The sequence below is a fragment of the Salarias fasciatus genome, chromosome 4 (genome assembly GCF_902148845.1).
Source record: "Salarias fasciatus chromosome 4, fSalaFa1.1, whole genome shotgun sequence".
NCBI lineage: Eukaryota > Metazoa > Chordata > Actinopteri > Blenniiformes > Blenniidae > Salarias > Salarias fasciatus.
In genome coordinates this window covers 20,517,989-20,532,978 of record NC_043748.1, presented here as the reverse complement: position 1 = coordinate 20,532,978, position 14,990 = coordinate 20,517,989, and the positions used below count along the sequence as shown (strand labels likewise).

Below are 14,990 nucleotides of genomic sequence, written 5' to 3'. Positions count from 1 at the left end.
TGGAAACAGCTGACTGAGCAGAAAACAAGGAACGTCCACACGGTCCTCCAGAAAAATGGAAAAGAGAAAAACATTCAGCCCAACTCCAAACCCAGAACTCCTCATTATCACTTCATGAAGTTTGATCAAACCCCCTGCTGCATGACAGACACAGTAAACTGTAAACGGTGCACAGTGTGACCTGATCATTGAGTTTACAGTCAGTCTCATTTATTGATTCAATCCCTGGTTACCAGAACAGATGCTTTCCTGTCCCTGGTCTCTGGTCTCTGGTCTCAGCCACAGACTGAGCTGGATCTTTAATCAGTCTGTTGAGTCTGTTCTGGTCTCGCTCAGTGCAACCCCCTCCACAGAAGACCACCGACGACACCACAGAGTCATAGAAGGTCCTCAGCAGTGGTCTGCTCTCACCAGACGATGCCACTAAGGTTCAGGATCAACCTTAGTGAAGACTAAAAAGATCAAATAAAGAAACACAACGTACTGAAACCAGGCCTCACTGGTTCCCCTGCTGACCTTTGACCTCAGGAGTTCCTCTGTGGGCATCAGGTGAGTCTCCTCAGCAGAACAGACACTCAGAGGTCAGAGGTCGGCCGTGTCGGGGCTGGTCTGTCAGAGACTGGAGGAACCTGACAGAAAACATACTGAAATAAAACTGCTAACTGCGCCTTTATTTTTAATAATGAGCGAAGCGATGCAGCCATGACCTTCAAATAAAAGCTTAAAGGCTTTTCTGATTGAATTCTGCTTCCTGTTTGCTGTGGAATGTTCTGAAATCTTTTTAATTTCCCTGCTTGGTGGAGAAATGGGAAGGTGTCGCTTCAGAGGAAGAGGATGCTGTCCCCTTGTGACGGTCCAGAGAATTTATTTTGAGATGAATGGATGTCCAAACCTTTGATCTTTTTGTTCTATGTCAGGGTTCTGCAGCCTTTATGACCAAAGAGCCATTTCAGTGACTTTCTGTCAGGTCCAGTAGTTCTGGAGCCATTAAGAACATTTAACCTTTAAAATGAGGCGAATGCAGCTCAGAAAGCTTCACAAAGAAAAACTAGATCTTCAGATGTGAAGTTAGGGTTCAGAATAGTGAACATTTTATTGAATTCAACCTACTTTTGTACCTGTTTTGAACAATTTTCCTCTTTTCAAGTATTTTTTATTGACAGTTTTGAAATTTTAGTAGTTTTAGTCATTTCGCCTCCTTTTCAGCAGTTTTTCATGCTCTTTTCCAACCATATGTTCTTCTTTTAGAAGTTCTCAACATTCCACGTTTTTTAAGCCACTCCTTCACTTTTTTCCTGCTTCTTGTGGTTTTAGCTATTTTTCCTAATTTTACTTGAACCTTTATTTAAATCCCTTTTGAACCAAGAGTGACAGATCATTCTGAGCAGGACTGTGGTGTGTCACTTTAATAAAAATAAGTTTATTGTTCATTCATATTTCATGCTGTGAAGGCTTCATGGAGCCACTACAGAGGGACTGAAGAGCTACATGTCGGTCCAGAGTAAGGTTGAACACCCCTGCTCTATATCAGTATTGAAGGTGTGTTCTTGAACATAAAGTGTTGCAAAAATAAATAAACAGAATGCAGATTGGATGATTTATCACTGATTTTATTTGAGTGACAAAGTGCTGTTTAATCCTACACTGGAAGTGAAAAAATGCTCCATATTTACTTCCACTCAGTTTGACCCTGGATCCAGGCTGATCGAGGCGACGGACCTGAGTTCTGCTTGAAGTGAGACCCTTCTCCAGAACTATGTAGACCAACCAGAACTAGAAACACTGCTCTGCCTGCAGTTCAGAATGCTCAGGAAGCCGCACTGTTTGCACTTCACTTTTCATTTCACCGTTTCTTTCTACATGTTTTTCTGTTTACTGTTGGTGAACTCTTTTGATGCAGATTTCCAAATAAAAGACAGAGGAAAAAAAAGCATCTGGACTGAGGAATGAGTTTCACTGAGGTCCGGTCAGGCTCGCTTGTGAGAATGATGAGGTGGTGGTTCCTGTGGTTCTCAGCTTTCAGAACCTCAGTGCTCCTAATAGATCAACCTTTGGGTTCTCAGACTGGATCGTCTCTAAAACCACCAAAATGAATAAATAAACAAATAAAAGTCCAGTAGAAAGTATAATAATGGTTTGATTTGCAGAAACAATGAGGAATGAGACAAAAACAACATTTCTGTCTTCTGTAAACTTTAGGTTGAACAAGCAGTGTTGTCAGCTGTTTGTGGTACTAATAAAGTTAATTGAATGAAGCGCCCTCTGCCGGCTGCTTCAGGATCTCCAGTTTAAAACACGTCCTCTTCATTTGAATCCTTTTGTATTTAAATAATTTGTGGTTTAATTCTATTATTTTTGCTTTTTTAAATACAATATTAGAATTTGTAGCGAACCTTAACCCCACTCTTGAGGAAAAGACAGAGCTAATGTTCGACGGACGGTAGGACCCGGAGGAGAAACGGGAAGACACACAAACAAACATGGCGGCGGGTCAGCGTGCGGAGGGAGGAGAGCTGTACAACGAGGAGCTGAGGTCTGGGACTCGCTTTAAGTGTCATTTAGACATCGTTTATCAGCCGGAAGTCGAATCGAATCAGTGTGTTTTCATTTTACCTGCAGCAGCGGATTAAAAAAGCAGGAATTACAATCATGTACATGATGCTTTCAGGGTGCATCTGGGGGCTGTGTGTGTGTGTGTGTGTGTGTGTGTGTGTGTGTGTGTGTGTGTTAGTTAATAGTTGGCTACCAGCGTTTCTATTCTAAATGCCCTTCTCCAGCTTGCTGAAAAAGCAAATATTAAAGTATAATCCTTTGACGCTGATGAGATTCTCAAATGTGAGCGAGTGAACGTCAGACCAAAACACCGTTTTTTTTGTCTTTCACAACTTTCTGACACTTTACTAATGACATGTCTGGGAATTTTTTTTTCTTCACTTTTTTTAATGATACGAATTTACATATACAAACTGTCGTGGAGGCAATCGCTCAAACAATCAAGAAAACAAACAACACAAGCAGAAATATAAGAATTCTAGCCTGGCATGCCAGACTGACTTTATTCATGTGTTACACACACATGTATCCCTGAGCATGGAGAGACAGTCTGGCGTGCCAGAATTCCAAAGGCAGGGTGCAAACAATCAAATGAAAGAAAAACCTAATCAATTAAATCAAATTAAATGTGCACTGGTCTGGGTCTCATATGTTAAAATTCAAATGAATGAATGAATGAATTTATTTATTTTTCGAACATGTATAAAAAGAAAAAAGATAAAAAGGAAAGTTAATGCAAATCAAAGAAAAAAGAAAAAAAAAACCAAACAAAAACAAACAAAACAAAAAAAAACAACATATCAGCATCGTTCGAAAAAAGGAGTAGGAAGAAGTAAACACTTTTATAAAGTAAAAAATAAAGTAATTAAAAAAAAAATAGACAAATCTCGGCATATTTTTTTGGAAACAGCGCCCGACTTCCTTTTTAGAGACGGAAAATAAAGGTCAAACTGATTTTTGAAATAATTAAAGGAGGGTTTTGTTCTTCCATTTCTTACAATGTAAATTTTATTTTCCCAACATAAGAATTATATTGATACCAGTGGATAAAACTGTGTCTGGATACGGTTTGTAATGTAGAATATCAGAGAGGTCCAGACTCTTAATGTCATGATCTTGAGAGAAATCCAGACTCTAACGTCGTCCCTAAATGTTTTTGCGAGAGGACAGAAAATAATAAATGTTCTAAAGATTCATTTGATTCATCTCAGAAAGCACAAGGATGAACTTCAAAGCCAAATCTATTTTTTTAGGAATTCTCCATCCGTGTAAATCTTACGAATAATTTTAAAATGTGTCTCCTTCACCTTCGGAGGGATTGGCTGCTTCATGAAGAACTTCTGAGCTTTTTCCAGTTTTGAACGAGTTTCCAGCTCAGAGGTGTGGATGAATCTGTCTTTCATAATTACATATCTTCATGTTCAGGGGGATTGGAGGAGGAGTTGAACAGCTCTGGGGTCAAAGGTCAGAGGAGAACATGTGAAGGTTTCCGAATGGTTCTGTTGCTTCACCAGATGGTCTGACGACCTGAGAACAGGTCTTAGAACAGACTAACGGAACGCTGCAGGAGGTTCTGGAGTCCAGGGGTCCTAGACCTAGTCCTCCCGTCCCCCCTCCACCTGACGCTGTCCTCCCATCCCCCCTCCACCTGACACTGTCCTCCCGTCCCCCCTCCACCCGCAGCCCCGCCCAGCTGTTCTCCGCCCGCTCGCGGAGCCGCCGGATCCCGGTCCGGGGACAGAAGGACTTTTTCCCGGACGGCTCGGCGGAGCAGCGGCGGCGCCTGGACCGCAGTCTGAGCGAGCACTGGAGCCTGCTGACGGAGGAGAGGGTGGAGCGGCTGTGAGTGCGTCTCTGCCGCCGCCGCCGCCGCGTTCTGAAGGGTCGGAGACGGAGAACCGACTGAGAACCGACGGAGCTGTGTGTTTGTCTGCAGGGGGAACCTGGTGAAGGGCTGCTGGATCCCCGAAGAACATCTGGTGGAGCTTCAGTCTCCAGCTGTGAGTCTGTCCCCGCCCTGTCCCCACCCCGTCCCTGTCCTGTCCCCGCCCTGTCCCCGCCCCCACCCCCGCCCTCCTGACCCCGGTCTGTCCCTCCTCCCAGGGGAAGTTCTGGCAGACGATGGGGTTCTCCTCCCGGGGCCGGCAGTGCCTCCACCCAGAGGAGGCGCTGTACCTGATGGAGTGTGTGAGTGCGTCGGCTTCGGCTTCTCCCTCCTGACCTCTTGACCTCCGGGTTCCCCGGGTCCGTGCTGACGGCCGGTGTGTGTCGACCAGGGGAACGTCCAGGTGTTCTATCAGGACCTGCCGCTGTCCATCCAGGACGGCTACGAGCGCTTCCTGTCCGGCGGCTCCGCCTCCTCCGTCAGCCTGCAGCAGTATCAGGTATGGCCGCCGCCGGCCGGGTTCCCTGTGGCCACGGCGCCCGGAGAGCCCGGTCTAACTCCTCCTCCATCACCAAGGTGTTCGGCCATCTGAGGAGGCTCGGCTACGTGGTGCACCGGTTCGATCCCAGGTAAACCTCACCTGTCAGACGGACAGATGGACCTGCAGTTCAGGGAGCTCTTACCTGAGTGTGTGTGTGTGTGTGTGTGTGTGTGTGTGTGTGTGTGTGTGTGTGTGTGTGTGTGTGTGTGTGTGTGTGTCCTTCTGTCCTTCAGCTCTGAGTTGTCGTCCTATGAGAGGCAGCTCAACCTTCATCGGTCGCGTGACAAAGCAGGAGTCAAGCGGAAACGCAGCACCAGCCCGAGCCCCACCCCCACCTCCACCTCCACCCCCACCAGCTCCTCCTCCTCCTCCACAGCTCCGTCATGCAGGTGAGCTCCTCAGACCCTCCACAGCAGACTCCCCTTCAGGGACTGGACTTCCTGTCACAGTCGTCTTCATCTGTTTGTGTATTAAAGCTGCGCTGAACTCTGACCTGGATCCAACCAGTGACCTTTGACCTCTGTTCCCCCTGGAACTGTGGTTCTCGGTTCACTTTCCTTTTGTTTCTTTTTTTTTTTTTTTTTTTTATTAAAAGAAAGAACATATAGAAACTCTCGTGGAGGCCGTCGCTCACACAGTCAAGAACAGAACACAAGTGGGGGGTGTTGGGGGGGGGGGGGGGGGGGCGGGGGGCATGGCGCAAACAAATCAACACAAGTCAACGTCCATTAAATGTCTCTTGGTCTGGGTCTAGTATGTTAAAATTCAAATTAAAAGAACCAGACATACTGTATCTCGGCATATTTTTTTGGAAACGGCGCCCGACATCCTTTTTAGAGACAAGAAATAAAGATCAGAATAATTTTTGAAATAATTAAAGGAGGTTTTTTTGTTCTTCCATTTATTACAATGTAAATGATATTTTCCCAACAGAAGAATTATATTGATGTTATAACTGGAGATAAAGCTGTCTGGATATGGTTTGTAATATAAACTATCAGGGAAATCCAGTCGCTCACATCATCCCAAAATGTTTTTGAAAGAGGACAGAAAATAATAAATGTTCTAAAGATTCATTTCATTCGACACGGAAAGCACAGGCAGTACTGTCGAAACCAAATCTATTTTAAAACGTGTTTCCTTCACCTTTGGGGGAATTAACCGCTTCATGAAGAACGTTTAAGCTTATTCCAGTTTAGAAAGAGCTTATGTCAGAACATTGTGGGTGGATCTGTCTTTCATAATTACAAAAAATGATTGATTTAAGTCTCTCTTTCATTAACCTGTTGCTAAATTCAGTTGATTTTAGTTTCCATCCCTGGACAGACAGCTCAGGCAGTGGAGGACCCACATTAGAATACTGCACGGCGTTTTGAATCAGGTGTATTAATGGGGGTGGGATTGCTTTACATGCTTGAGTAAATTCTGACCTGGAACAATTCAAGTTTAACTTATTAGTGAAAGTTTGAAAATCCACAAAATGTCCTCTCTCATCCAACAAATCGGTCAAAAAGCATAGACCCCTCTCCTGCCATTTTTCTTTAAAAATAGATTTTCTATTCGTTATTACTACTCTGTGATTCCAGAGAGTTGAGCTATGCGGTGAGAAAATGTGGGAAAGTATCATTTTCCAGAAAAGCAACATTTGTTTGTAGAAATTAGACAACTTGATCAGAATCTTGTTCTCATCAAAATGACATTTCAAGAGAAATTCAAGCTCTCCAATTCTTTTCCAGAGAGATCTTGGGATATGATAGCACATGGAGTCAGGATGTGGAAAATACAATTGTAACCATTAATCTTTAACGTTCCAACCAGTGACTCAAAATCTAGAGCTTTTATGCCGCCGTTTTTATAGTATTACCCCAAATTGGGATTTTTTTTTATATATATATAATTTTTTTATTCCTCCAGATGAAATTAAAGATAATGGAGTTTGCTTTTTTAATATTACTGTTTGAGTACAGAGTGGATGACATGGGTAGATCAGTTTAAAAAGACTGTCTGTTTTTGATGAAAGTACTCTCCCAAAGATAGTCAGATCTCTGCACAGCCAGCGACTCAGTGATTCCTTCATTTCTCCTGCTCGTTTAACAATATTGTTATCTTCTCTTCTTATCAACTTTTTACACACCATCATTCCCAAATACTTGACCCTGATTTGAACTTTAATTGAAGAAATGTCTTTATCTGTGCATGAATGGATGGGAAGCAGTTCACACTTATTAATTATTAAGAGAAAGTCCAGATGCTTTAGAAAAAAAATGTGAATATCATCCAGAGCTCTGCTGACCATAGACCATGACCTTTCAACAAAACGACCGTGTCATCAGCAAACTGACTGATCTTAAATTTTTTGTCCAACATGGTAATTCCTGTAAGTATCGCATCATTTTTAATAACGAATGTAAGTATCTGTGTTGTTAAAATAAACCGTTTGGGGGATATGGGGCACCCTTGGCGGATTCCACGTGAAACTTTGAAACAGGCTGACATTCCAGTTTGAGTGAGATGGCACTATAAATATCAAAATAAAAAAATCTTAAAAATTTAACAGAAAAAAAATGTCTAAAATTCATCAGTAAAACCATCTACTCCTGGTGATTTCCCCAGTGGCATATTGTTTATTGCTTTATCAAGTTCTTGAATTCGTAATTCTTCTTCCATGTTTTTGTGAAGGTTTTCATTGAAATCGTTTTGAAAATAATTGAGTTTTTCCATGAGGAAAGAACAACTCTCTGGTGAAAAGCATGAAGTGTACAGTTTCTGGTAGAAGGTATGAATCTCTTTATCTACTGTTTCTTGATCCTTAATAATGCCAGAGCTGGTTTGGATTTTTTGAATTCTCTTTTTCATTTGCCGCTGTTTTTCCAGATTAAAGAAAAATTAAGAGTTTTTTTTTCCCTTCTTCCATCCAGCGCGCTCTTGAACGGATAAATGCTCCTTTTGCTTTATCCAGATACATGACATTAAGTTCCGATTGGAGGTTATTTAGTTTGGACGGATTCATCCTCTGATTAGTCAGATTTGCAGTTCAAAACATTTATGCCTTTTACAACCTCAGACTATTTGTGCTTTTTGGTGTTTCATATTCGTTTACTAATCTTTACTGCTATGTGATTCACAATAAAATTTAAACCATTTCCATTTCCTAACTTTGGTAATTCCATAGCTGTCACATTTAAGACTAATTGACTTTTTCTTTTTTTTTACAAAATTCCACTTTTTCCAAAAGATTGTCATTAAATTTCCATATTGGATGACGAAAATTGTCTTGCCTTGACAGAGTTAACTTCAAAGAAATAGCAAAATGATCCGTTAAAGGTGATGCAGAGATTTCCCTCTGAAATCTGACTGAAACCATCCAGTAATCTATTCTAGAACTCAAACTATTGGATGCTTTGAAGTATATTGTCTAACAGCTGGATTGGTCAGTCACCAGAAATCAACTCCATTATATTTCATAGATAATTCAGTTATAATTTATATAATTCATAGTTGTGGCATTTACATTTTGCAGGATTTCTGTCTAGCCATAAATTAAAGTCTCCTCCAATAACAGCATTGTCAGTCCTGCAGGAGTTTTTCCACTCATCTGTTTTCTTTGAAATGTTACTATAAAATGTCTTGCTTTGTTCTCGCTTATTGTACCCACACACCGCTAATAGAATATAGTTCACATCATTAAATTCAAATGCAACCAGAACCCGATGTCCATCTAAGTACCTTTAGTGATGGAGTACATCACTCCAGCACAGTGTGAAGATCCGTGGCTGAAAAAAATACGGTCTCCCCGTTGCTGTTTCTCGTTTCACTTTCCAGCATCTGTAGTGAGAGAATGTGGCGTGGAGAGCAATGCATTTTGGGTAGTAAAACAAACGAAACAGAGTCAGAAGAAAGGAGTTGGACGGTCTGGAGGTCAGAGGTCAGAGGTCAGGGGTGGAGTGGTGATGAAGAGCAGGAGTTCATTGGCAGAAGAGCAGGAGTTCATTGGCAGAAGGCCAGAAGACCAGATATCAAGTTTGTTCGTGGCTAGCCGCCAGCTGGCTAAAGGGGCAGGGCTTCGGCAGTCTCTTTGGACCAATCAGTGAGCCGGGTTCTACTTCTTCTCAGCTCAGTGTTGCTTTCAGGTGACGGCGCCCCCAAACAGCAGCTGGTAGAACTGCAGCTTGTCTTCCAGGCGTTTGGTCTGATCTCAGAGTGTGGTGTTCCTCCTGACCCCCGACCCCCGACCCCCCAAGTGAACCTGAAGCCTCATTTCCACTGTCATGATAACGTGTGTTCATGTCTCTCTGTGCAGCCAGGCTGAAGCTGATGGAGCTGCCTCCACCTGCCAGCAGATGGAGGCAGCCTGTGTCCCAGGAGCGGGGGAGGGGGGCCAGAGTCCGGCGGAGGGGGCTGGAGTCAGGCACCCCCCTGCCGCCGCCCCCCGCTGGGACTTCAGCTCCATCCACTTCCCCGACCTGGGCTACATCGGGAGCCCCGCCTCCCCCGGGAGCCCCGCCCCCCACGGCTGCCTGGCCCCCCCGGACCCCGCCCTGCTGCCCGACTGCCTGGCCGTGCCGCCGTGTGACGTCGCCCCCTGGAGGCACAGGGTCAACCTGCGGCAGGTGAAGATGTCCTCCGGGGAGCAGAGGCAGCGGGACGATGAGCGCCGCCGGCGCCCCGACGTCAGCACGGACCCAGAGGTGAGTGACGGAACCCTCGCATGGAGAACGGGAACGAGATCCGTCTTCCAAGGGACAGGACATAACTCCGAACCAGGTCCGACTTTAACCCTTAAGGCTCCATTAAATAAATTGTCTCCGTTTGAGTCCAACCCTCGCTCTGGCGGCCATCTTGGAATATTTGTGTCTCTGGGAACCAGGAGAACGAGCAGAACAAAGTTAAAGTGGGACAGAAAGTTTTAAATGAAAAGTTTTCATGGTGGAGGGAATATTTAACTGAGCTTTAAAATGAGAACAAACCGCCTTGTTATTGAGGAAGTACGTTCCAGCTCCTTTTAAAAACCAACTGACTTTAATTCAGAGGTAAAGAGGAATGAAGTCTCATGAACAGCCGCTTCCCTCAGTCTGCAGGGTGGAGGCGCTGCGCCCTGCGCTGTGGGCTGAGGCTGATGGAGGTGACGTAGCTTCAGCACACAGACTGATGGAGGCTGGTGGAGGTGGTTCACCATGAAACCTTCACACCGTTGGTGTTCGAATCAGGTTTTATTGAATTTAACAGTTATTATCATAATTGTTATCATATATAACCTCAATCCATTTTTAATCTGGATTAAATTATCAGATCCTGGATCAGGTGGCTCCCCCCTCACCTGCCACCTTAAAGTGGTGGGGGAGTTTGAGCGCCCACGTGATCCCAGGAGCTCTGTGGTCCGGGGCTTTATGCCGAAGGTATGGTCTCCTATGGCAAACAGGTGATGGGCCAGACTAAGGGCAGGTTAAAAAGCCCCAATGAAGAGGTTAAAATCTAGGTCCGTGACGTTGCCTGGTATGGCACATCCGGGACCCACTGTGGAGACAGGCAGGGGTTGGGGTTTGCGATCAAGCACCTGGTGGCTGGTCCTTTTCCCACAGGGAGGTCAATGATCCACTTTATTGTCGTATCATCTGACCTCTGACCTCGTGTCTTGGACACTCAGGTGAAGAGAGGAGCAGAGCTGTGGACCGATCACCACCTGGTGGTGAGTTGGATTTGTTGGCAGAGGAGGAAACCGGACAGACTTGGCAGACCCAAACGCGTTGTGAGGGTCTGTTGAGAATGTCTGGTGGAACCCTCTGTCAGCAGGGTTTTCAACTCCCACCTCTGGAAGAGCTTTTGTCACATCCCGAGGGAGGCTGGGGACATTGAGTCCCAGTGGACCATGTTCTCCACCTCCACTGTCGAAGCAGCTGCCCGGAGCTGTGGTCGTAAGGTCTCCGGTGCCTGTCGTGGCGGCAACCCCCGAACCCGGTGGTGGACACCGGAAGTAAGGGCTGCCGTCAAGCTGAAGAAGGAGTCCTATCGAGCCTTGTTGGCTCATGGGACTCCAGAAGCAGCTGACAGGTACCGGCAGGCCAAGAGAACTGCAGCCCGAGTGGTTGTGGAGGCTAAAACTCGGGTCTGGGAGGAGTTTGGGGAGGCCATGAAGGAGGACTATCGGTCGGCCCCGAAGAAATATTGGCAAACCCTCCGGCGCCTCAGGAGGGGAAAGCAGGTCTCCACTAACACTGTTTATATTGGAGGAGGGGAGCTGATGACCTCAACTGGGGATATCATAGGATGGTGGAAGGCATACTTCGAGGACCTCCTCAATTCCGTCGCCTCATCTTCTGTGGAGGAAGCAGAGGCTGAGGTCTCAGAGGTGGACTGAGGTCTCAGAGGTGGACTCACCCACCACCCAAGCCACCGAGGTGGTCGGTAAGCTCCTCGGTGGAAAGGCACCAGGGGTGGATGAGATTCTCCCTGAGTACCTTAAGTCTCTGGATGTGCAGGGACTGTCTTGGTTGACACGTCTCTGCAACATCGCGTGGCGGTCGGGGTTCTCGATTTACCGGTCAATCTACATTCCCACCTCACCTATGGTCATGAGTTTTGAGTCATAACCGAAACGACAAGATCCCTGATACAAGCAGCTGAAATGAGTTTCCTCCGTAGGGTGGCTGGGCTCCCTTAGAGACAGGGTGAGGAGCTCAGTCACCAGTTAGGAGCTCGGAATAGAGCCGCTACTCCTCCGCATCCAGAGGAGCCAGCTGAGGAGGCTCAGGCATCTGGTTAGGATGCCTCCTGGACTCCTCCCTGGGGAGGAGTTCCGGGCATGTCCCACCAGGAGGAGACCCCGGGAAAGATCCAGAACAAGCTGGAGAGACCATGTCTCTCGGCTGGCCTGGGAACGCCTTGGGATCCTCCTGGAAGAGCTGGAGGAAGAGTCTGGGGACGAGAAGTCTGGGCATCCCTGCTTAGGCTGCTGCCCCCGCAACCCGGTCCTGGATCAGTGTTTGGAGATGGATGGGATGGATGGATGGATCAGGTTGTGGATCAGGTCTTTGTTCATGTGGTGGATCAAGTCCTGGGCCATGAGATGGATCAGGTCTTGGATCATGTGGTGTCTTTCAGGTGCAGCAGTGCAGAAACTGGGCGGAGTACCACGAGCTGCTGGCGCGGCGTCGAGCGGAGCGAGCGGCACGCCCCCCCAGCCCCACCCGCCCCGCCCACCTGTGGAACCGGGAAGTGACGCCGCTGGTGGACCCGGATGAAGACGTCTCCACCGGTGAGTCGGCTCTGGAAACGGCGGAGGTTCTCCCGAACCACAGACTAACCAAACTCTGCTCACTTCCAGCGGAGCTGCTGGAGAAACTCCGCCAGGTTCAGACCTCGCACCTTCTGGACGGAGCCTCCAGGTAGAGTCCCGCTCCTTCACAATAAAAGCCTTCAGAGTGAACTTCTGGCCCGACTGCATCCAGGTTCATTCAGCTCATTCTCAAGTTTTCTACAATGTTACTGAGAAAGAAGAAGAACGTCAGCATGTTGGAAAAATTAATTAAATAAATAAAAATCTGAATATAAGAATACATTTTGAGAAACTCTAAGTGACCACATACGGCGGGGGAGATGATTCACATGACGATTCCTGACTAGAGACATGATGGAAACGGCTTCAGACGGACTCTAATAAATGTTTTACTGCTGGTGAATTAATCAGCCGTTCTCTGGTTGTTCTGCGTGATTAAAACATGAATGATGACTGACTGATGTGCAAACGGCCTTATCGACGGAAGATATGGAGGCTCGGATTACACTGCAGCCTGGATACTTCCGTCCCGTCTGGAGCCGGTCCCGTCACGGTGGACCATCTCCAGCTGGTTAAACTAGTTAAGGAAGGTGAAGAAGTTAAAGTCAGGAGCAGAGCGAAGCTTTGACGAAGTGATCAGAGCAGCCCAACCGGATGTGAGGCTGCGGAACGCTTAACCTTTGACTCCCCGCGGGGACAAAGCGGCGTCTCTCTGTCCCGTCTCCACCGCACGCCTCTCTTTGTCCGCCAGGCTGAAAGCGTCGGATGAATGGAGGATCAGTTTCAATGTTTACCAGCCGGACACGGTGGCCGACTTCAAGAAGAGCCGGCCGGGGAAACCGCACTGCCGCGTGTGTGTGTGCAGGTAGGACTGTTTACCCAGTGACGCCAAAGAGACACCCGATTCGGACACACCCGACACACCTCACCCCCCACCCCCACCCCCATCCCCCCACCCCCCCACCCCCACCCCACTGGACAGCTGTTCCATTCAGCCTTTAAATCCACTGAATGCGCAGGGAGAACATGTAGACTCCACACAGACACCAGACACAACCTGCGACGTCCCAGCGACCGCTAAGTTACTTTCCTTCCTCACTTAGGACCACGTGACCAGTTCCACCAACCCACAACCTACTAACCAGTCCATTAACCAACTCACTGTCCCAGTCATCAGTCCATTAACCAACCCACCTACCGACTCATCACTCCATTAACCAACCCACCAGCCCAGTCATCAGTCCATTAACCAACCATCTAAGAACCAACCAGTCCATGCACCTGTTAATTAACCAATCTCTGAAACCAGCCAACCCGTCCCAACTCAATTGGTATTTTAACCAACCAACCAACCAACCAACCACCCACCTAGTTGACGACTCCTTAACCAGCCCATCCACCAGCTAATCAACCAGTGGTTTTATTAGTTCCAGATTTAATATGGTGACAGTGTTATAAGACTGGTCCCACCCTCCGTCTCTGTCCCTCTGTCCCTCAGTTTGTCTCTCCCTTCCTCCAACCATCCCCCCATCTGTCCCTCTCTCCATCCGTCCGTCTGTCCATCCCTCCATTCCTCCCTCCGTTCTGCAGAGAATCTCAGTTTAAAACGTTCTGCAGAGCTGCTGATGTTGGTTTTTGATCTGGTCTGATCCGGTCTGATCTTGTCCCTCAGTTTCAGCGATCCCGTTCCAGACCTGCGAGCGTTGAAGCTGCTGGCACTGCAGAGTGGAGACGTCCAGGTGGTGGTGGCCGTGGTGGACCACGGAGACATGTCCTTCTACACCTTCAAAGACTTCCAGCTGCCAACAGACGTCTTCGGCTGAACGAGCGCCAAGAGAACCTCCGCCTGCCGACAGAACCCCCGCCTGCCGACAGAACCCCCGCCTGCCGACAGAACCTCCGCCTGCAGCTTTCAGGCTCACCGTTTCTGGACGAACTTTGGTTTCCAGTATTTTAATGTTCTGCTGAAAAAAACATGTTCAGGTTTTGTTTCCTATAAAATTCTGAAATGTCCTGGAGTTTCTGAAGTTCTCTGACTGCGACATTAAATGTTCTTCAGATGAGAACGTGTGAGAGTTGGATTTTTTTGCCCTGTTGTGTCTTTTTATTGAAAGCTTCAAGCTTCTCAGCGGTTCGAGTGAAAGTAAAAAGGCTGACACTCGTTGGGGTGATCGTCCATTTTGAGGGTAACCGGAACCCAGAAGAGAACATGAAGTTCTCATTAAGAGGTCAAAGGTCGGAGCTGGAGACGGTTGGAAGACAACCGGAACTCCTTAAACCTGCATCCAGCCTGCAAGTAGCAGGAGAAGATCTGGGACCTTCTCCCACAGCTGGTGAAGAACCCAGAGGAGGTTCCTGAAGGAACCTGAAGCCACAGGACCACCAGGACCGGGCCAGAGAAGGGGATTGGTGTGGGTGGGGGTGGGGTGTTCTGGGAACCAGAGCGATGCGAGTCCAGATGATCCAGAGAGAATCCAGATGTTCAAGAGTGGAGCCAGATGTTGAGTCCAGATGGGCCAGAGAGAATCCAGATGTTCTCAAGTGAGTCCAGATGTTTCAGAGTGCATCTACATGTTCAGTCCAGATGTTCCGGAGTGGCTCCAGATGCTGGGTCCTGATGTTCCGTAGTGGACTCTGATGTTGGGTCCAGATGTTCCAGAGTGGCTCCAGATGCTGGTCCAGATGTTCCAGAGTGGCTCCAGATGCTGGTCCAGATGTTCCGGAGTGGCTCCAGATGC

At 47.2% G+C, this 14,990-nt stretch overlaps 1 protein-coding gene across 2 annotated transcripts; it reads left to right on the top strand.

Annotated features, from left to right (window-relative positions):
- The first annotated feature begins 2,320 nt into the window (after nucleotides 1-2,320).
- On the top strand, nucleotides 2,321-14,305 carry tsen54 (TSEN54 tRNA splicing endonuclease subunit). Of its 2 annotated transcripts, XM_030090644.1 has the most exons (12): nucleotides 2,321-2,533; nucleotides 4,237-4,395; nucleotides 4,490-4,553; nucleotides 4,657-4,740; nucleotides 4,830-4,937; nucleotides 5,015-5,067; nucleotides 5,213-5,368; nucleotides 9,280-9,667; nucleotides 12,078-12,231; nucleotides 12,301-12,361; nucleotides 13,004-13,117; nucleotides 13,925-14,305. In XM_030090644.1, the coding sequence occupies exons 1-12, from the start codon at nucleotides 2,481-2,483 to the stop codon at nucleotides 14,073-14,075; spliced, it is 1,545 nt and encodes a 514-aa protein (XP_029946504.1). In that variant the 5' UTR covers nucleotides 2,321-2,480; the 3' UTR covers nucleotides 14,076-14,305. The 2 variants fall into 2 exon arrangements, with proteins under 2 accessions (XP_029946504.1, XP_029946505.1); XM_030090645.1 differs by lacking the exon at nucleotides 2,321-2,533 and having other exon boundaries at nucleotides 4,268-4,399.
- The last annotated feature ends 685 nt before the right edge of the window (nucleotides 14,306-14,990 follow it).

Bases quoted from the DNA above. Each gene is read 5' to 3' on its own strand.
- tsen54 (XM_030090644.1), top strand. From the start codon at position 2,481: ATGGCGGCGGGTCAGCGTGCGGAGGGAGGAGAGCTGTACAACGAGGAG. The intron at 4,938-5,014 runs GTATGGCCGCCG...TCCATCACCAAG, and splicing joins TCAGCCTGCAGCAGTATCAG to GTGTTCGGCCATCTGAGGAG. The intron at 5,068-5,212 runs GTAAACCTCACC...TCTGTCCTTCAG, and splicing joins GTGCACCGGTTCGATCCCAG to CTCTGAGTTGTCGTCCTATG.